Genomic DNA, 23,337 nt, shown 5'->3' with positions numbered 1-23,337 from the left:
CCACCATTCATTCACTCACTGAAGTTTATTGATGTACTGAGTCTATCCTGTCCATATCTACTAGCAATGCCTTGGTTAGTTCAAGCACTGATTATTTCTTATGCTGTTCTTTTTTTTTTTTTTATAATTTTATTTATTTATTTTTTTCCCCCAAAGCCCCAGTAGATAGTTGTATGTCATAGTTGCACATCCTTCTAGCTGCTGTATGTGGGACGCGGCCTCAGCACGGCTGGACAAGCAGTGTGTCGGTGCGTGCCCAGGACCCGAACCCGGGCCGCCAGCGGAGCGCGCGCACTTAACCGCTAAGCCACGGAGCCAGCCCTCTTATGGTGTTCTTAATATGTCTCCCTGCCTCCAGTCTATACCCCATATAGTGACCACTTAGTGACTTTTCTAAAAGAGGAGACTAATTGTGTCTCTCCTCTATCTAAAATAGTTTGGTCTCATTTATAGTAGAGTAATTAAGATATACTGAACATCATGGAGCTGAGCCCTGCCCTCCTCTCTCTCTCATCAACTGCTTTCTCTTCCTTGTCCAGCTAAGGACTCCTTACCATTCTCTCCAGGCTATCTCACCCAGAAGTCTCTGTGTATAATTTTTTTTTTTATAATTTTATTTATTTATTTTTTCCCAAATCCCCAGTAGATAGTTGTATGTCACAGCTGCACATCCCTCCAGTTGCTGTATGTGGGACGTGGCCTCAGCATGGCCAGAGAAGCGGGGCGTCGGTGCGCGCCTGGGATCCGAACCCGGGCCGCCAGCAGCAGAATGCACACACTTAACCGCTAAGCCACGGGGCCGGCCCATGACTTGTCATTACCTTTTTTTTTTTTTTTTTTTTTGTGAGGAAGGTCAGCCCTGAGCTAACATCCATGCTAATCCTCCTTCAGAAGTCTCTGTGTAGACAGAGCTAAATAAGCAAGAGCAGAGGATGGAGGGATCAGACTAGACTATGAGACTCCTACATCCTGCTTAGCAACCTGAAGAGAAAGTTCAGTTCAGTCTAGAACCTCATCAGCTTCCTGAATACGGGAAATCAGGGACAGAGAGTGGTCCGACCCACCAGAAAGAACACCAAGCAGTTATTCCCTGGCCTGAGACATCCCCCCATGGAGAAGAAAAAGGAACAGAAAAAAGAATATTAAGACTATAGCCCAGAAAGCTACAAACTGATAGCCATCATCATTAAGTTCTTGAAGTATTATTACTATAGATGTAGACTAACCAAGCCCAGCTTTAACGAGAACTGTGGGTCACAGAAATAGTGACAGAATCTTTTAACATCATGTTTTGTCTCCTAAAGGTACTTAAGTACATATATATATATGTGTGTGTGTGTGTATATATGATTCAAAACAACACATTAATTATATAATTTAGAAACAAAAAATTAACCCAACAGCACTCTTCAATGACTGTCACCTAAAGAGAAAGTTTAAGCTCCTTAGCGAGATATACAAGATCCTTAAATTAGCTCCTTGCAACTGTTCAGCTTCATCTCGTCATTATGTGCTTCACTTTTCTTGCCCTAGCAATACTGACCTGTTTACAGTTTTCCAGACATAACATGTTATATTATTTTCACATTGATGTGCTTTTGTCCATGCAATTCCTTTTGCCTAGAAACTTAACCCTCTGTTGTCAGTCTTTCTGATAAATTCCTACTCATTCCTTGTGATTTCATCTTCCTAGGAGCTCCAAAATTCAAGGAAAAAAAAGGCTTAACAAATGTTTACTGGGGGCTGGCCCAGTGGCGCAGCGGTTAAGTGCATGTGCTCCGCTTCGGCAGCCCGGGGTTCACAGGTTCAGATCCCAGGCGTGCACTGACGCACCACTTGTCAAGCCATGCTGTGGCGGTGTCCCATACAGAATAGAGGAAGATGGGCACAGATGTTAGCCCCGGGCCAATCTTCCTCAGCAAAAAAGAGGAGGACTGGCATCAGATGTTAGCTCAGGGCTGATCTTCCTCACACACACAAAAATACACAAATGTTTACTAAATGGAGCAATATATTTGTTTAGCTCTCCTACTAAACTCTGAACTCTCCAGTGACCAACTATCCCATGTGGGACTTCTAGTGCTAAAACCAGGACAGTCTTGGATGACCCTGGATATAGGGTTTGTTCACAAAGACAGGAAATATGTAATAATCATTCTATATTCCTTTCTAGATAATGTTTGTTATATATTATTGAACAGAAATGTTTAAAACAATGGGTGAATCAGACAAAGATGGCTGTAAACAGCCCAATTACCTAAAGAACCAAACATTGGCCTGACTTCAATGGTACTAGATTTGCTATTTATTTCTCAATAGGTAGGGGTATTACCAAAGACTAGTGTGCATAATACATATCATATCATCAGTGCAGTGATCCCAGTTTAGGCAAATAGCCAGAGAGGAAGAAAGCAGATGATAAAAACTTCTGAAGAATTAACACTGTTCATCATCGAATTCCTGTCTGTCTACACTATTAAAACATGGGAGTAAGTACTGGGCAGAAAAGTCAACCATCAAGTACACCTGTGTTTACTCTGAAATTCGATAACTGAGCAAGTCTCAAGAGCAGCTAAAAGAGCAGGCACATTTCTCCCCACTAAACAAGGGAGAATTTCACTAAGAACTCAATGTGTGTTTGAATTTGCCTAGGACCACAACAATATTATTTATTAACTATGATAAAAAAACTCTCTGAATATTCCTGTAGAATGTGAGTGATACCCTAAAATGTTTGCAATTAAAAAAACCTTAACAATCATCCTACCTCTGTTAATTCCTTACCAACACTGACTCTGGAGACTCTGCTGATCAGAGTACCCCTATCATAAGTTGTTCCTAAGGTATAAACACCAGATGTATGTAAATGCAAAAAACTGCATTACTGGGTCCACCTATAACCCCAATTAACTAGCTGAAACTAAGGGGTTCAGAAGACAGAGAGAAAATGCTTAACCTCATTTGGTTACTATGTTACCTGTTATTCAGCAAAATGTTAGAACATTTAATATCCCGATGCAGGAAATTCTTTTTGTGACAATAATCCAATCCTTCCATTAGCTGTTTCATGAATGACTTGATATGGTCCTCAGAAAAGTGCACCAAACCAGATTCTAGCAGTCCCATTAAGTCATGGTCCATGTACTCAAATACAAGGTAAAAGGCACCTACATAAAATGAAAGAAAAAGTTTAAAACAAGAGAAAAAGGATGCTGAAATGCCTCAAATTTTAATATAATTTTGGAGTTGACCATAAGGTTCTCTGGAACAACCGCTTAATTTTCTAGATGAAGAAACTGAAACTGAAGAGTATTTGAATAATTTGCCCTTTCTAATAAGAAATAACAAAACTACTATTTAAACTAATCTTCTGACTCCTGGTCCAGTGCTCTTTGGACTAGTTAGGTCTTGAGGGGGACAACTGCCCCCATCAGCTTGTATTATTAATCTTTTAAGATCTAAATCAGTCGGCAAATTACAGACCTTGAGCCAAATCCAGTCTGCTGTCTGTTGCTGTAAATAAAGTTTTATTTGTAACGCACAACCATGCCCATTTGTTACATATTGTCTATGACTACTTTTGTAGAAGTCTTTACCTTAGTTAATAGGATCACTGGGCTAGGGGTAGCACAGTATATTTAGTATAAATTATCAGTGAAATTCATAGTATTTAGGAATTGAAAGAAAGGTGAATCATCTAATCCAACTCCCTAAATTTAGAAGTAGATAAAAGGAAAAGTATGCTAAGAGAACTGTAAAAGATTTGAAATCCACACTATTTTTTCCCTTTCGGCAGGGTGCATGATAGAAGCAAATACTGCATCATAAGAAATACTAGACCTAGCTAGACAATGATCTGTCCAGTCTAAAATTCTGTCTCCTACTAGCATAAAGACAAGGATTCTTAATGTAGGCGGTAAGCTTCAAGGACTCTTTTTGAACTCTCTGAAATAGTATGCAACATTTTAAACATATTTTTTTGAAGAGCGGATCCATAAGATGTTTAAAGAGACCCATCACCCCCCAAAAGTTAAGCCATTGCATTAAAGGAATATCTTAGAGAGATTTAGCTAAGACCTCAGGACAAAGAACACAAAAGAACAACTCAAAAAGAGAAAATAAGTAAAATTGGTAAATGTGTAAAAAAACTCATAAGTAATATTAGGAATGCAATCCAAAATAATGATATCATACTTCACTTATCAAGATGACAATTTTTTAAAAAGATATATTCAATGTTAGGATAAAGTGGGATGGGCACTTACTGGTGGGACATAAGTTATTACTATTTTTCTTAAAAGTAATCTAATATTAAATATGAAAATCCCTTTAACCAAATAATTCTACTTCTAAGAAACTATACCAAGAAATAAATCAAAATGCAAAGATGCTCAATACAGTGCTATTATAATATTCTGTGTGTGTCAGAGGAAGACTGGCTCTGAGCTAACATCCATTGCCAACCCCCTCTTTTTTTTCTCGCTGAGGAAGATTAGCTTTGAGCTAACATCCGTGCCCATCTTCCTCTACTTTATATGGGACGCCGCCACAGCATGGCTTGACGAGTGGTGCGTCAGCCTGCACCTTGGATCCGAACCTGCAAACCCCGGGCCACGGAAGTAGAGCACGCAAACTTAACCACTATGCCACCGGGCCCGCCCATTATAATATTTTTTTAAACTGGCAACTAATTTGTCAACAGGGACTGGTAAAGGAAATTTGGACTCATCTATCTTTATGCAGTCATTAAAACATCTTAATGATATGGGAAATTGCTTATGACAAGTTATAAAACATTAAACACATTTTGATCTCAGTTATGTTAAAATAAATACAATATATATAATATAAAGTACTAGAAAGAAATATGCCAAAATGCTAATACTACAGTGGTTTTCTACGAATGGTGGTATATTGGGACCGAGTGAAAGAGAAGTGATTGCCATTTTATTTTTTTTATTCTTCTATATTTATAATTTTTCCTCAATGGGCATGCATGATATCCATCCATTCATTTATTTATTATTTTATGACTATTTTAAAAAGAATTTCAACACTACATGGTAAACTGTTTAAATAGTACAGAATGGCATAGATGAAACTCCCCTTTCCAGAAGCAACCAATTAACATTTTCTTGTGCATCCTTACAGAAACTAGCTACACATTGTATTATTTTTATAATTAGAAAAAGGGCATGGGCCGGCCCTGTGGCTTGGTGGTTAAGTGCGCGCGCTGCGATGCTGGCGGCCCGGGTTCGGATCCCGGGTGCGCATCGAGGCACCACTTCTCTGTCCATCCTGGGGCCGAGTCCCACATGCAACAACTGGAAGGGTGTGCGGCTGTGACATACAACTATCTACTGGGGCTTTGGGGGCAAAAAATAAATAAAATCTTTAAAAAAAAAAAAAAAAAAAAGAAAAAGGGCATACCCAGAAATAAACCTAGTATTCTTAACTCCATTCAGATCTAACTTGCATAAATTTATCTAATACTGTTGCATACGTAGAACTTCCTTCTACTTGCTTTAAAACTACTTCTACCAAACTCAAGAGCTATTACTCCCCTAGTGCTAATATCTTTGAGGCTCTGTAAATAAGTCCAGCTTAACTTCATCCATTACCTTCCTAATTTTATGTACTTCAACCATATTCTCTCTTAATACTCCAGATTATATTTACAGATGCCATCTCTTCACAGTTGCCGATCTTTAAACCTTCAGATTTGCTTTATAAAAGTAGGTTGGATGTTATATAGAGACTACTTCAAACATAAGTGTGGAAACAACAAACAATTTTATCCCCCAAACAGAGACAAAAGTTACAAATCCAGGAAAACAAACCACTATGTAACCTGAAGATTGTTTTAGAAATACCTGCTTTGAATTCTAAACTGTGTCAGTGCAAAACTATGTAAAAATATGGATGCATATAAACAATAACCAAAGAGAATGATTTAAAAATGAGAGTAACTGATAAAAATTGGTTTTAATTTCCAGCAGACTCTAATTTTAATGATTAACAATGATTTCTAAAAGTATAACAGCACATTGATGAAGAATAGACATTTTATAAAATAAACACTGTTCAGCACAAAGCAATCTGCTAACATCTTAATTCTGGTAAAGATTCAAGAAAGAAACTGGACTTTACTACAACCTGTTAAAAAAATTCAAGCAGGCACACAAGCTAAGAAAAGAAAATAAGATGTACCAATCTACCCTGTAGAAATATGGTTCTTTGCTAGTACCTTTGTCCTTCTTGAAATCCAGTGCATCTTGTTTATCTGTGACAATTTCCTTCATGTTAACAACACTTCGGTGGATTAGCTGACGAAGGATTTTGATCTCACGAATGGCTGTGATTGGGAAGCCCTCTTTCTCATTATCTAGCCTCACCTTCTTCAGGGCCACCAGCTCCCCTGTCACAACAAATTCAAACTGTTACATCATCAATTAGTATTTTTTGGCCACCATCATGAACCAGCCAATATATGCCCTTGCTCTGAAAGACAGACAATGTCTACTTTAATGCTATATGCTAGATACTTTTGTATCTAAAAAGATAAAATCCCTATATTCCCTTTCTTATCTTTGACTTTTTTTTAAGATTTGAAATTTTTAATTCAATACTCAGTTAGGCCTAAAAATTTTGGATTATTAAAATATATCAATAATTCAACTAGTTCACTTTATCTTCAAGGACTAACCTCTCACCAAAGAGTAATTTACAAATTTTAATTCTACTCTCTCTTAAATTCCCAGCAAGCTTATTATAAAACATTTACAATGGACAACAAAAAAAAGGAAGGTTTTTATTTATTTTTTATTTTTTTATTATTATTTTTTTTCCTCCCTAAAGCTCCAGTATATAGTTGTATATTCTAGTGCTAAGTCCTTCCAGTTCTATGTGAGCTGCTGCCACAGCATGGCTACTGACAGATAAGTGGTGTGGTTCTGCACCTGGGAACCAAATCCCAGGCCACCAAAGCAGAGCACGCCCAACTTTAACCACTAGGCCACCAAGGCTGGCTCAAAGAGGAAGGTTTCTAACCAGTAATAATTATGTTATTCTTTTGGAAAAATTCAGTCTATTTAGGAATTTTTGGAAATGAAATTAGAACTCAAAATTTACTTTTACTTTTGAACCCACTTAAGACATTAGTACTGCTAAATTTTTAACCTTCTGACATCTAGAATTTTGTGGCAGTATTTACCTGTATCTTTGTCCTTGGCTTTATATACTTGGCCATAGGTTCCCTCTCCAATAATCCCAATAATGTCAAACTTGTCCACACAGCGTTTCCCCCAGTCGCTTTCTGTTTGTCTTCTTTCTCCATAACGAGGACAACAAATTCTAAAAAAGGCAAAACAAAAATAAAAAACAAAAAAATTTATTTTAAAAAGTTAAGTCTACTCAAAGAAGAGAACAGAATTCTTTAATAATTTCTGTGGCTCCTGACTCTTTTATGAATTTCTTTATTAAAAAGGGAGTAACCAAATGATTATGAAATAAACAGTTCAAACAGTCTCTTACACTGGCTAAGACAGATTTTTTGCTTCAGGAAGACATAACATCAAATAACAGATTTGCTGCTTACTTTCTGACCTCACGAGTATTGGCTTCCTCAACTATAGAATGGGAAAAGAATCCCTACATCATAGGGTTATCATGAAAATAAAATATAAAAATTTGGCAATAGTACTTGATCAATAAATGGTAACTACTTTTATCAAGAGAGGAATGCTAACAATCAGAACATCAAACCCAGATTCTTCTACATTCATAGCGTGGCAACTTATGTGATTTAGGAAGAAAAAAAAAAAAATCGCACATATATTAATTTTTCACTAATGTGTACATGGTTGACACACCTTGAATAAAAGGGCTTTTTTCTTCTTTAATATTGTAAGTATTATGAACTCAAAAGATACCATGGGATCAATGTTCGTAGTATATTTAGATTTGGGAAAATATTGCTTTTCTAAAAAACATAGCTGGGTATCTGTGAGTGCAGATAGGCTTTTATCCATTAAAATAAAATGAAAGATATAGATTAGGCCCAACCCTACTAGTGTGGATAGTAGAAGAAAGTGTGAGATTTGGGCCCAGAGGTAAGGAAGAAAGCTGTAATTAAGGGTAAGTCCCTCCAAAAACTCACTTTGGTCTCTTTTTATACGGTTGCTGAGGTGGTGTGATTGCCTTTGGTTCTGGAGAGTCTGGGGGAGAGGGATCCCCACCAGGGAGCTCTGGAGGGAGAGGGAGGTCCATGAGTAAGTGACGTGGCCTTTGTTCCTTCTCTTTCTTTACAGGTTTTGAAGGTTGAGTTTCTTTTGGACTAAACAATAGAGAGGGAGAGAAGAAAAAGATCACAATTACCTAAGGAATGCACAAATAAAACTTTTCAAAGATTATAACGTCTGGCTATTAAAAGATTACAAAGATTTTACTTTTAAGGGAAAAAACCCTGTAATATAAAGATATAGAATTTATCACAGCTCAAGATACTTGGACTTTGCAAAAAGAAATCCATAGTATATTAAAGAAACCATAAAAAATTTGAGATATTACTTGTAGGTCCTTTAACGAACTCTTTCTTTAATGTTCTTCCTAAGATTCTATTTGGATTTTTACTGAAATGAAATAAAATGCAGGAAGTAATCACCTTAAATTCCCAAAGTACCACTGCAACTCATGGAGTCACCAAACCTACTCTATATTTTAACCAGCAAAGATTTAAATAATGAATGAAAGCTCAACAATGTAACACTACTATATTACTAAAGCTATAGAGAGAACTTGGAAAAAGGAAAAAGCAAGAAATATAGCTAAGCTGGAAATAAAAACCAGTAAAAAATACACTGACTTAATTCTATTAGTTTGGAAGCAAAAGGCAATCCTATCTGACCAGCCAAAATGGATAAATAACCCTCAATCTAAAAATCTAAGGAGAAAGAGTTTAAGCAACTATTTCAGAACCATTAAAGCAGCTGGTAGCAGAAAGCCTCTCATGATAATCAACAAATTATAGTAGTTGGGGGGCGGGGAGGATGGCTTTTCTGGAATAGATTAGAAAAGTCAGTTTTCAGATCCAATTTTTTAACCATCTCAATTTATTTATGAGTAAAGGAAGGACTTTGTGCCATGCATGTCCTCAGAAAAGACAGCACAGCATACTAATTCATGCCTACAAATAAAATCATGCTAGATAGTCTTTTCTATTCCGTCACAGTATCAGAAGGTTGAACAGGATCTGAGAACCCTAACCACTGTAGAAGCCTCCTCCACTTTTTTGACAAGTGGTTATAAAAATATATATTATTTCATGAATACTTCCATAGAACCATAAAGAACAGATCTATTCCTTGCAATGTATCTTTTTAAAGCAAACTGCTGCCCTTGTATGTGAAACATAATCTCAAAAGCTACTACTTCCTACCAATTTTCATCACTTTAATCTCTTATAAATCAGACAGAACAACAGAATCTAGATTAGTTTGAACCACATCAACCAGAACTGCGGTAGTCAATGGAGTGCAAAATGATCATCTGAAACTTTCTGTTAAACTATTGATAGAGATGAACACACAACATTATAATAATTTGCACTAAGATTTTTCTACCCTGGGAACAAAGCCTATCACCAGAAAACTCTTGAGTCAGGATGCAATAAAGATTTTAACAATTTCTCCAATTTTTAAGACAGTCAGGGAAAGAAAATTCCTAATTTCTCAACTACTAATGTCAGAATATTCTTTACAAATTTCAATTCCTCATGATTCAGAAATAGATTACTTCTTGGTTCTGCTTCACTAGAATCAAAGTATCTGAATTCTTTCACCATCATTTCATGTAAGTTCAGTATGTTTTAAATTTAGGTCTTGTTTTCTCCAAGGTTTACTTTATGGGTTCAAATATAGTTTGCTACTAGGAAAACATACATTGCTTCTGAAAAATTACATTTTTAGCATGTTTATTTCAAGAAAGAATGTGTTTGATAGGATATATACTACCAGTTCAGGGCATACAAGTTGAATAGAGGTCAAATCCTGTTTCAACAAAGTCCAATGTACCAAAAACCTTGAAATAACGATGGCCCATAAAATTGCAATGCTTAACAACATAACGGTCTTTAGCCTTTAGTTTGGGGTACTCAGTAAAATATAGCTCTCATAGTGCTGAGGACATATGATAGATGCAGAGAGGGTCTAACACAGGGGAGAAATACTGAATATCTAAGTCATTATTTGAAGATTCAGTACCAGGAAGTGCTGATCTACCTTATCAATATCAGTACTTCCTGGTTCCCCATTTATACCTGTAGACGGGTTCACATGTGGTGAGTGGGTCGCATAAAGCTCGTGTAAAATAATAAAAAATTAAAAAAACAGTTGCCAAGTTCCAGGACTACCCAAATTTTAGACTCTGGATAGTCTCTTGAAATTCATGATGATGGGATTTAATTTGTAGGTACAATGTAGACACTTCTAATAAAAAGTCTTTACTGTTAATAAAGAAAGAATACAAATTTACAGATGAACTATTTTTAAAAATTAATTTCTTAATAGATAATTTTCAAAATTTAATAGCATAAACTAACTTAAATATGATCATTTATCCCCTTCCCCTTAAAGCAGGTTATTTAAAAAGTGATTTATTTTTACAAACTTCTATTAAAAATTTGAGTTGAATACATTAAAAATGAGAACCAAGCATTCTATAAGCAAAATCCTAAATCAAATTTGAATGCTCACACAGATCCTTTCTTTTCTTCAAAGCTCAATACTTTAAAGATACAGTCTTTAAGAATAATGTAGACTCGGGGCCAGGCCCGGGCCTAGTGGTTAAGCTCAGCGTGCTCTGCTTCAGCAGCCTGGGTTCAGTTCCCAGGTGTGGACCTACGCCACCCATTGGCAGCCATGCTGTGACGGCAACCCACATACAAAACAGAGGAAGACTGGCACAGATGTGAGCTCAGGGCGAATCTTTCTCAAGCAAAAAGAGGAAGATTGGCAACAGATGTTAGCTCAGGGTGAATCTTCCTCGGCAAAAAAAAAAAGAAATAATAATGTCGACTCTACTGAAGTCTAATAAACTCCAAATGAACCAGGCTATCAAAAAAAAAAAATAGAGGGCTGGCCTGGTGGCGCAAGCGGTTAAGTGCGCGTGCTCCGCTGCAGCAGCCTGGGGTTTACCGGTTCAGATCCTGCACCGATGCACTGCTTGTAGAGCCATGCTGTGGCAGCATCCCATATAAAGCAGAGGAAGATGGGCACGGATGTTAGCTCAGGGCCAATCTTCCTCAGCAAAAAGAGGAGGATTGGCATCAGATGTTAGCTCAGTGCTGATCTTCCTCACCAAAAAAAAAAAAAAAAAGTAGAGAAGAAAAGAAGATTTGAAAAGCCCTATGTGGTTAACTGAAATTTTAAAGAAGATTATACAGACCAGCTCCTTAAAAGCAGGAGATCCCCATGAACAGCTATGTTCATGAAGAATGTACTATATTGAGGGGGGTGTTTGGCAGCCTTTGCTTCTTGAAACCAAGAACTGTAGACCATCAATCCAAAAGGCTTTTGCAATATCATTAGTTAAATTCACTCCTGCATTTGATACCTGGGTTAATACACTCCTGCCCAATACATACGTTTGAAAGAAAAGCTTCATTCTTTTCTCAAAAGAACCTTAAAAGAAGACAAATCTTCTAATACAAGTTTTATGTCATCCATGTGCCAACTGATTTCTTAACTACATGGCCAGTGTCATTTCATACAAGCCCTGACCCTGGCTCCTTCAGCAGTTTTACTTATTCATTCAAATAACAAATATTGGGGCTGGCCCAGTTGCCTAGTGGTTAAGTTTGGTGCACTCTGCTTCAGTGACCCAAGTTCAGTTCCCAGGTGCAGATCTACACCACTCGTCGAAGGCCATACTGTGACAGCGACCCATATACAAAACAGAGGAAGACTGGCACAGGTGTTAGCTCAGGGTGAATCTTCCTCGAGCAAAAAGAGGAAGATTGGCAACGGATGTTAGCTCAGGGCAAATCTTTCTCAGCAAAAAAACTCCCCAAAAAACAAATAACCAATATTTACTTATTGCACTGTGTTCTATGTTTAAAGCACTATAGGCAATAAAAAGATGTATAAGTCACATTCTCAACATTTAAGCTGCTGCAGTCTCACATGAGAAAACAGAGGAATACAAGTGCGTTCCATATGAGACTTTCAGATTTATTCCTGAAAATTTTTCTTACACAAAAATTATTTTTCATGTGAAAGATATGTGCAGCTGGTACATGGGTAGAGTGCACCAAAAATTAACAAATAAATAAGTAAAATAAAGACAAAAACAAAAACCATCTTGAATTTAAAATTAATACATAGTCAGGGGCTGGCCCAGCGGCAGAGCAGTTAAGTGTGTGCGCTCCACTGCGGGGGCCCGGGTTCGGATCCCGGGTGCACACCGATGCACCGCTTGTCAGGCCATGCTGTGGCGGCGTCCCATATAAAGTGGAGGAAGATGGGCACGGATGTTAGCCCAGGGCCAGTCCTCCTCAGCAAAAAGAGGAGGATAGGCAGATGTTAGCTCAAGGCTGATCTTCCTCACAAAAATAAATAAATAAATCAATAAAATTAATACATAGTGAAAAAATAAAACTGATAGTGAAGAAAATCTTCATTTCTATTCTTCTACCTTTAATAATTTACTTAGGCCGGCCCCGTGGCTTAGTGGTTAAGTGCGTGCGCTCCGCTGCTGGTGGCCCGGGTTTGGATCCCGGGTGCGCACTGACGCACCGCTTCTCCAGCCATGCTGAGGCCACGTCCCACGTACAGCAACTAGAAGGATGTGCAACTATGACATACAACTATCTACTGGGGCTTTGCGGGGAAAAAATAAAATAAATTTAAAAAAAAAATAAAAAAAATAATTTACTTATATTGTATGTGGAAAACTGATCATCACCACACATTTAAAAATAAGTATACTGGACTATGAAATAAAAGTTATACTTTCAGAATCAGAATTGATCTATAACAAAAATAGTTTTGATCACTTCATTCTCTCTCATACACATTCTTAAAGACAGCCACACATAATCAAATAAGCACTGAATGGTCTTACTTTACCTTCATCCCCAATCTGAAAGACAGAAACCCCTATGTGCCTTCTATCAAAATCATTCCACTTCTGGAAATCTGCACTCTGCACTGACACATGGTAGGTAGCTTCAGAAGTTATTTAGTTAGCCAAGTAAACAGTTCAAATGAAGATTCTTAGCCACACTGATATTGTTCTAGCCACTATGAAAACTAATATTTAAAGGAGGAACCTATGGGTAGATAATGGCCTAGGGTCCTTTTGTATAATGCTCAACTGACTATTTCTTTTTCCAACAAAAACAATAAAAACACATAGCTTGTATCTATGAGAAGTATATTGTGTACCTCAAACACATTTTTCTACAGAAATTTCAGGTTCTGTTCTTCTCCTTTGTAGTTCTCAGGATATGGCAGAATTACTAAATACCTATTAATATGAGAAAGAGCATGTGGAATTTTTCTTTAAAAATCACATTTAGGGCCGGCCCCGTGGCTTAGCGGTTAAGTGCGTGCGCTCCACCGCTGGCGGCCTGGGTTCGGACCCCGGGCGCACACCGAGGCACCATTTCTCCATCCATCCTGAGGCCGAGTCTCACATACAGCAACTAGAAGGATGTGCAGCTATGACATACAACTATCTACTGGGGCTTTGGGGGGAAAAAATAAATAAATAAAATCTTTAAAAAAAAATAAAAATAAAAAATAAAAGTCTTTCCCCCCCCCCCCCATTTATTGCACTTGCACCTCCTTAAAAGGCACAGAGGGTAGTCTGGAAAAATACTGACTTAAAGGGCTGAAATGGATCACCATTGAAATTACTGATGTCACCTGGAAAGCAAGGGAGGCTTCGAAATTGGTCTGCGATACAAGATCACTGGTACTTATTTTTGTGCTTACAATGAAAGTTTGTTGCAATAAATGAAACTCATATCCTAGAGAAGAAGAGGGCAAGATCTCAGTAGAAAAAACAGTTAACAGACATTGCCATGGTGTATGTCACTGCTAAATCACGTTTGTTTCGTGATACTTGCCTGGATAGTCCTACCAAGAAATTAAATAAATATATTTCCTAATGCCTTCCATAAAATTAGATTCATGCTTCATAATCATTTCAGTTCTCAATAGTCAGAGGACTCACTAAAATTAGAGCTCTTCCCGTCATTCCATTGTGAATTTATTTATTTATTTATTTAATTTTATTTTATTATTTTTTTGTGAGGAAGATCAGCCCTGAGCTAACATCCATGCCAATCCTTCTCTTTTTGCTGAGGAAGACCGGCACTGAGCTAACATCTATTGCCAATCCTCCTCCTTTTTCTTTTCCCTTTTTCTCCCCAAAGCCCCAGTAGACAGTTTTATGTCATAGTTGCACATCCTTATACTTGCTGTGTGTGGGACGCTGCCTCAGCATGGCCAGACAAGCAGTGCCGCGGTGCGCGCCCGGGATCCGAACCCAGGCCACCAGTAGCGGAGTGAGCGCACTTAACCGCTAAGCCACGGGGCCGGTCCCTCCACTGTAAATTTATATTCTAATTAAAGATTCTACATATTGTTGTTTTGCTTCTTACAGGATAATTTTTTTTAAAGCAGCACTTGTAAAAAAAAAACCTGGTTTATTTTTCTCCTGGATCAGGAGGAAAAGAAAAGCTATAAAAGACATTTTTGGGACCACTGAGGATATTTAATATTATTATTTATATTATGTTATTGATATGATTATTAATATTACATTAATTAAGTCAATGTAAGTTTTTTATGGTGATAAAGGTATTATTATGATATAGGAAAATGTTCTTGTTAGGAGAGACATGCTAAAGAATTCAGAAGTGTCATGATATTTACAGTTAAAGCAAATAGGGCAAAAAGTTAACAATTGGTGAATGTAGGTGAAGAATATAAGGGTGTTAATTGTATTATTCTTTTAATTTTTCTACAGCTATTAAATTTCTCAACATACAAATTTAGGGAGAAAAACGCTACGCTACTGATTTTTTAAAATGTCAATCAAAATTAGCCTTATCAATAAACTTATGACAAAAAGAGTTACTACACCTCAAATTGTAATTCTCCCTTCCTAAGTAATAATGTCATAAATAAGGACTTTTCCACTGAAAACCAAACATCAAAGGCATTTCCTATTCATAAAAGCATTCTAAATAGCCATGCATTAGAGGAGTTTTAACAAAGTTTGAGAACAGAAAAGGTATTACACTTAGATCAAGAGGGTTAAGTTTTCCCAGTTAACTATGGGACTTACCTATCCATGTCATCATCTCCTGGTAATAAGGGTGGGAGGGGCAGAGGAGGCAACGTTGAAGTTTTTAGGTGTGGAATAGCAGCTGTTAAAGATACTTGAGTCTTCACAGAAACCTGTACAGGGGGCTGAGAATTTGCCTGAAAGGACAGAGTAGATGTCCTTGGGTGGGTAGAAGGGGGCAAAGTTGAAGTACTAGAAGCAAGAACCTGACTAAATGCTGGTTGGGGAGGCAGAGGTGGTTGCTGTGGAAGAGCTGGTAGTGGTGGCAAAGGTGGCAAAGGAGGTGTCTGAGGTGGAGGGGTAGTAGTTGGTAAAGGAGGTGGAGGAGAAGTAACTGTGGGGAGAGGTGGAGGGGTCTCCTTTTCTGATGTCTCTGTCTCTTTTGGAGTAACAATCTCCTCTTTCAATGCTACGAGTTTAGAGTCTCTTGTTCCCTGTGCTTTCAAATCTTTAAGAACAGGATGCTTCTCAGAGTTCTCATCCAACTTTACTTTCCCTGTATCTAAAGAATTTTTGACCTCTGTGTTTAGATGTGTTACATTCACCAGTTCAGTATCTGGGGCAGACTTTTCCAATTTTACACCTCTGGGTAACTTTTTAGACTCCAAGCCTGAATCCTTAGACTCTACTGAACTGTTCTCTTTTCTAGGCAAAAATATAGGTGAACCCTTGGATTCCTTTCCATCCATTTTTGCTGCAGCAGCAGCAGCTGCTCTTTCCTTCTTTTTCCTACTGAGTTCAGCTCCCAAGCTGGAGTTCAATGGAAGCCTGACAGGTGAGATACTGGAATGTCGACTGCGTGACCCGGATCTCTTCTTTTTACTATGAGAAGATGAGTGTCTTGAATATGCAGGACTTCTACTTCTAGACTTCATAGATTTCCTACTGGAAAAAGAAAAGGGCAGTTTAAAATGGACAGGCTACAGCAATACAGAGGAAAAGAGATCAGTTAAACAAACTATGGAGAACTGTAACTTAAAAATTACACTTTGAGTAATTTAGCAATCTTAAAAATAGATTAGGTACCATTAAATAATAATAATGCATCAATATTGGTTCATTAATTGTAATAAATGTACCATACTAATATAAGATGTTAATAGGGGAAACTGGGTGCAAGGTCATATAAGAACTCTTTGTACCATCTTCACAACTTTTCTGTAAATCTAACTGTTCTAAAAAATAAAGTTTATTTAAAAAATAGATTAGAAGGAACTAAATCCTGCATGACAACATATTTTAATCATATAACACTAAAAATTATTCACTACTTATTCAACTGAAGGAAGATGGATGGATAGTTTTTCCCCACATTGGAAAATACCCATATTCATAATGATTAATTTTTAAATTTTGGTTTAAATATCTAATAAAATGAAAACATGATTAAAAAAAGTCATACTTTATACTAAAGGTGGGTTATATCAATCAGGAAGCTAAAAGTAACTAGCATGCTTCACTAAAACCTAACGTTTTTAACTAAGAAAAGATTTTGTTCCTTGTACACTCAGTTTATAATTAAGTTGTGCCTCTACTAAACAAACCCCCAACATACAAGAGCTAAGACTTATGAAACAGATAAACTGGAGAAATTGTAAATTGTCTTAACAAAATAATTTATTAGAAGTTCTCAAAACTATGATGGCTTCTGGTACTTTCAAATATAAAATGATTTCCAATCAACTTTTTAGGAACTCATAAAGCAAGGTATTATTGCATGTTCAATTTATTTTCTTCATTATTAAGGAAGGATTGGGAAGGAAAACCTGGAAATCTATGATGCAGATTATTCTAAACTGAAATCCAACCCTCGTTAATTCTTTTTGCTGTTTAATAAAGCCTAAAGTGCTCAGGCCTCAATGTGAAGGGAAAAAAAAAGTTAGCACTAAAAATGTGACTGGACAAAACATAATTTGCCCAGTAGTCTAAAACAAATTGTTCTCATTCCAGATCTTCAATATCTCTCTTGATCTTTGATCACTGGTTAAGACTGCCATGAATCAAAATGTTTGAAAACAAATAGCATATATGTGTAGGGGAAACAATTTATATAATGTTAGCCATGGTTTTCTTATACCTATACCACTTTTTGGAAGTTTGCTCCAAAAAGTTAGTTAAAATACAAAGTCATTACTGGAATCAAAGTACTAAAAATAATGAAAACAACATATACATGAACATGAGAACACAAAATATTGAAAGTAGTTAAGTGGATTTACCAAATATCCACTTACCTTTAGGAAAACTAATACTTCTCTTGTAAATAACTGGCTGAAACAAGAGGTTTTCTCTGATTGAATTATAGCTGGGACAAAACTAACATCTCTATCCCAAGGTAAACTTCTAAAAACCCAAAGACTAAGTAATGTCAAAGACCATGCTCTACAAACCATTATTTCTTTCATCTTTCAGAGTGACTAAATCTTCCTAAGGAACTCTGCTACAAACCCTTCAACTTCTGAACAGAAGCCTACTGTTCATAGGACATTTGGATGGCCATATACTTATGGCATTTTTAGTGATACAGATGCTGTATCTGAGGTCCAGATCCACTCTTCAAGGAAAAAGAGGGAGGGAGAAGGGACAACAAAGAGATAAACGCAGGCTGCAATAAAAAATTTGTCTTCAAAAAAATGTTATTTTTCCCCTGAATTGTTAGGTTCCTTCCATTTGAAATGAAATTGCTATTAATCACTACTAATTTGGTGGGTGCACAGATCTTGCATTTCTGCCAAAGCATTTTCAGTCTTTTAAAACAATGTAGCTTCTTTCATTTTGACTGTGCCTCCCAAGGAAAAAACACAGAGAATACCACAGAAAAGATCTGTATGTTCCTCTACTCTATGAAATTTGTGTACTGTTTGGAATTTCAAAAAATGAAGAAAAATATGCAATGCATACATACAAACATAAAATGCTCTCTATAAGCCAACTAAAAATGTGCCATGTGACTCTGGGATTATGACATAGTGTTCATATTTGCATCCTATACTATCATATTGTGTCTCCAATTCTTTCTTTCTTTTAATAATTCTTATTTATTTATTTATTTTTCCCCCAAAGCCCCAGTAGATAGTTGTATGTCATAGCTGCATATCCTTCTAGTTGCTGTATGTGGGACGCGGCCTCAGCATGGCCGGAGAAGCGGTGCGTCGGTGTGCACCCAGGATCCGGGGATCCGAACCCGGGCCGCCAGCAGCGGAGCGCGAGCACTTAACCGCTAAGCTACGGGGCCGGTCCTCTCCAATTCTTTCTTGATTTATTTTTACCATTACTGCACTAGTTCCAATTTAAGTGAGTGGAGGAAGAGAGAACTTGAGATATGAATCCAAAAGGATCATTGCAAAGCAGTAGTTCTTACTGAAACTTGTTTTAGTGTTTTAGCCTCAATGCACTTCTTTATTCCCAAACCCCACAACAATAAAAATTCTCAGAAGAAACAATGAAACTACTCCCTCAAGAAAACAAATAGTCTGAGAATATTTCTTAGGAAAAACTAAGAAATTTTACAAATGGTACACTTAAAACTTATCCATTTCATTATATATAAATTGTACAAACCCTCACCCCTCCAAAAAAAAGTGAACTCTAGCTAATGGTATACATGCTAAAGTGTTTATCAATGAAGTAAACTGATGTGTGCAACTTACTCTGAGATGAATCAAAACAAAAGATGGATTGAGGGAGAGATGGATAGAGATAAAATATATAGCAAATATTAACATAGAGTCTAGGTGGTACATATATGGATCCTCATTACAATTCTTTCAACTTTTCTGTCCTTGAAAAATTGTGATAAAATGGGGGGGAAAAAAACTAAGGAACTTTAGACCCTGATAGCTAGGAACTCTGCAGCTTAATGAATTCAAACTAGTTTATGAATAATTATAACTTTAAGTCAGCAAAAATTACTCATATTGACATATAAAAGACGTGCATGGATTTTTCCAAATTAGCATAATTTCTCTACTAGTGTTCAACATTTTCCTCACTCATAGTATTACTGAGTGGCTCCAAGTACCAGGCAGGCACTGTGCTATGCACTTGATATTTACTAATTTAATCCTCACAACAACTCTAGAAGTAGGTAGTTACTGTTCCCATTTTACACATGAAGAAACTCAGGCATGGAGAAATTAAATTATTTGCCAAAGGCCACAAAACAAGATTAGGATTCCACTCAGGTATAACTCCAAAGCCCAGGTTCTGGACAAAGGTGAGTCCACAAAGAGGGAGGTACATCTCATCATCTAGAAACAAGAACACAGTTTTCCGTAGATAATTCACTCCAACAAATAAATTTCAAACATGCCTTTCTCGCAAAAATATCATGGTGAAGGCACTATTACCGATTTTTAGAGAAAGATTTCGAAAATTGCCAGTGGTCACAGGGTAGGTCAATGGTGATGCTGTAAAGAAAATCAAATTATCCTTGGAAGAGATTTCTGCTAGGCTATCCCCTCAAAAGGAAAAAGGACTAATCAGCTGAATTTCCACTAGAAACACTAGTTAAAAGACAGGAGTCATCAAAACATTGTCATTTAGGAAATAAATAAACTTACAGGTCTGGAGTCTCAGTGGACAGCACAAATGGCAGATAACCTAGGCAAACAGCCTCAAGATAATACAAATGAAAATATGTAATTTCTTACATCTCCAATCAGGTCCAATGAAGTCTAAAGCACTAATACCAAGATGATTTAAAAAAAAATTAAGACAAAGCAACAGAAATAGCTAGAGAAACTCTGGGAACCATTATCAATTCTATGTACTCAATAAGCAGAAGCCTATGATTTTTCACACACAGGAACTTACAACCGAAGATCCCACCACTGCAAGTACCTACCTTTAGTAATTTTAGCCATGTGAACTCCCCACTTCTCAAAATCTGGGTTAAGAAGAGACCAGATTCATCTATTTGAATGACTAGCCATTAGTAAAGTGTTCTAGTCAACGATGAACACTGGGGTCTTCAACAAAATGTTAACATGACTAATTGCTCGTTCTTCATAACCCACCCTAAGTAAAAAAGGACTGTTAGACAAACAGCTCACCTGGGGAGTGGACTCCGACTCAGAGATCGTTTGCTCATGAAAGGGCTGCTGGACCGCCGTCGACCATAGGGACTAGGTGATCTCCCACTGTAAGAGCCACTCCTTTCATAGCTGGACGATCGTCTCCGGCTGTAGGGACTCACAGACCTCTGTCGTCTACTGTAGGGACTGGGGGACCGGGTGCTGGACTGGTAGGCCGAAGGCTCCTTGTAAGGTGGGCTAATTGACTGCCTTCTTGAGGTACTTCCAGGACTCTTCTTGTAGGAGTCATAATTGCTAGAGGTGTGAGATCTTGGGGGACTAAGGTCATAATCTTGGCCATAAGAAGCTCCTGAGGGGCTATCATCTTGCTTGGGGCTGTCAGACCATTTCCTGTGGGGACTCCTGGATCTCCGTTTGGGGCTGTCCACTGTTTTGTAACTTTTGGGTGTTTCCCTTTTCCGATGACTTTTACTCCGGTCTTTGTGCCCAGACTTCAATTCCCGTTCTTTCCGGGTCTTCTCCTTATGGAGTTTGGATGACCTCGATTCCTTGTTGCTGCTGCTTTTGGCTATCTGTGCCTTTCCATAGTCATCATTCTCCTCATTGGAACGCTTTGAACTGCATGAAATCCGGTCCTTCATCGATCCCGACTTACTGGAGACTTCCTGGTTTTTTTCTTTCTCTGTCTGTTTAGTTTTTAGTAAGTCCCGGGAACGTCTGTGCTGGTGGTGACGATGTTTGTGCAGGCGGTCACTCCGATCAGTTCCACGACGTTCATCATTCTCCCTCCTGTCTACTTTGAAGGCCATGTCGTCAGAGAAGGTATCTGAATCTGAGCTGATGTCATCATATTCCACCAAAGGTTTGATAATTGTACCCAAAGGTGCTGCTTCGGGGGTCACCAACCCCATGTCTTTGGAGTGCTTGGACTTATGCCGCTTGTGCTTCGACACCAAGCGGTGACGCTCTCTGCTGTTGGAGCTGCCACCTCCCGATGACGGCTGCAAAGTTCCAGAAGCTCCTCCAGTCCCGTCCTTCTTGCCCCCATGTCTCTCTGGATTGGGCATTCCCTTTCCCCTGGCCTCAAAAAGGGGAAAAAGTTCCCCAGCACTTCAAAAAGTAACCCCCACCCTCCCCCCCAACCCCTACCCCACGCCTACCAAAGCGCCCCTAGAAGGGGGTGGGGAGGGAAGGGACGGTAGCCCAGGCTCCTCCTCCCTCCCGACTCCTCAGCACCCTCCTACATGAGGTGGGGGGTGAAGGAGCCAGGGAAGAAATTAGAGTTCCTCAGCAGTGGAGTTGCGAGACAACGGGTAGCTGCTCAAGTCTGTTTCCCCTCCTCCCCCCGCCGAGCCAATCCTCAGGCCCCGGCGCCGGGGAGGTCGAGGAAGTACGAAGCCGACGGCCCGGGGCTGTGGGGCCGACTCCGGCTCTGGGGCCCTGTGAGGACTACGCGGGCCCTTCCCCTACCCGGTAGCCCGGCTCGGGGCGGCTTCCTGTCGCTGGGGTCCCGCGGCCTAGATGCCTCACGACCCCTTTGTCCCTCGCTCCTGAGGGAGCCCCTTTTCTTGCCTTTGCCTCACCTCAGTACCTCACACACTCACTCGCTCCCTCACACAGACTCACAGTCACACACTAGGTTAAACCGAAACGGCACTTGCAAGAGAGGGGGAGGGGGCAATCCCAGGAAATATCGCGAGAATCCGGTCGGCTCTCGCGGTACTTCGTGCTTCCCTTTCACCTCTCGCCACTGTTGGTCAAACAACGCGAGAGCAGGTCCCGAGCAAGAAACGCCTTCCAGCAGATTCTCGCGATAACCTCCCCGCTCCCTATTTGATCAAAGCTTTATTGAAACGGAGCTAGGGGTTTTTTTTTTATTCAAACTTTATTGATAACTCGTTGAACAAATACTCCGGCTCCGGCGCAAACTAGTTTTTGCATACTTTTAACAAATCTTTTAACTACCGGGATGAAAATATTGTCAACAAGACAAGGCGAATGTGGGGACATTTCAACCCAAGGCCCTAAGTATTAACAGTGCTTTCCACTTTTATAGCGTATACTACGTGCGTTATGTCTAATTCTCGTACTACCCCGCAAAACACAATATCCTCATCCCTATTTTACAGATAAGGACCCCAGACTCAGAAGAGTTTAACTTAGGGTAACAAAGCTAGTCCAGCAAGTGTCAAAGACAAGACTCTTCATGTCTGACACTAAAGCAAAAGCTCTTTCATTTTGTGGCATGACCCCTGTTCACGCTCCTTAAAATCTCAGAACTTGAAAGCTCATCACTTCTTGGGATCATCTACAGCTCTTCTGGAATCACTTAGCCTTTTATCTTCACACAAAAGATTATAATTATGAACAAGAAAAGCATAATATTTTTGAATAAGAAAAAATAGTATCTTACACTGCCCTCATTTTTTTACTTTTCAAAACTCCTTCGCACACATTAACTCATTCTATCTTCACAGCAACCCTCTGAAATAGGGTTAAGTGAGAAACTAAGGCACAGAGAAGTTAAGTGACTTGTCCAAGCTTCTTTTCTTCAACAGATTTATCTGTGAGACTTTAACATCCTTCTCTGTGTAATAAGGCTCACTCAGGGCCCTCAAGTAGGACATAGAGAATATATTCATATCACAAGATATAAGGTGATAAATATCATAAGGATGATACAGAGAACTGCAGAGGTGGAAAAGGAGTTTAGGAATGTTAAGAGAAAGCTTTATGAAAGTAGGGCATTTGAATTGGGCTAGGAAGAGTTGACATATGATTTGTATCTAAGCAAAGAAGGGAAGATCACCCAGTAAATTAGGAGCCTAATAATTCTGAATGAAGGCAGAAGAATCCACTCTCAAAATCACTCCCTGAAAATGTTCTTGTTACTTTTGGTCTCATGGGTACCAAAAAAAGTTTTTTACCTAAATGTTGTGGGGGGTTT

At 38.4% G+C, this 23,337-nt stretch overlaps 1 protein-coding gene across 7 annotated transcripts in view; it reads right to left on the bottom strand.

The window, feature by feature from the left end:
* CDK12 (cyclin dependent kinase 12) overlaps positions 1-21,505 on the bottom strand; it is a 73,134-nt gene extending 51,629 nt beyond the window's left edge. For 3 of the 7 annotated variants that reach the window (XR_015554716.1, XR_015554714.1, XR_015554715.1), the window contains exons 1-6: positions 20,409-21,504; positions 15,355-16,239; positions 8,159-8,335; positions 7,214-7,353; positions 6,248-6,418; positions 2,978-3,167 (exon numbers count right to left, since the gene is read on the bottom strand). Coding sequence is in view for 4 of the 7 variants with exons in the window: in XM_014790740.2 (XP_014646226.1) it covers positions 2,978-3,167; positions 6,248-6,418; positions 7,214-7,353; positions 8,159-8,335; positions 15,355-16,239; positions 20,409-21,457 (2,612 nt within the window). In the remaining 3 variants the exon portion in view is untranslated. Of the gene's footprint in view, positions 1-2,977; positions 3,168-6,247; positions 6,419-7,213; positions 7,354-8,158; positions 8,336-15,354; positions 16,240-20,408 lie in introns of all 7 variants that reach the window. The other 4 variants (XM_014790740.2, XM_004434575.3, XM_004434576.3 and 1 more) reach the window with 2 other exon arrangements.
* Positions 21,506-23,337: the final 1,832 nt, after the last annotated feature.

Source organism: Ceratotherium simum, chromosome 16 (genome assembly GCF_057802395.1).
Source record: "Ceratotherium simum simum isolate JZ-2026a chromosome 16, ASM5780239v1, whole genome shotgun sequence".
NCBI classification, from domain to species: domain Eukaryota; kingdom Metazoa; phylum Chordata; class Mammalia; order Perissodactyla; family Rhinocerotidae; genus Ceratotherium; species Ceratotherium simum.
The sequence above is the reverse complement of the archived record's forward strand: the minus strand, read 5'-3'. Positions and strand labels throughout refer to the sequence as shown.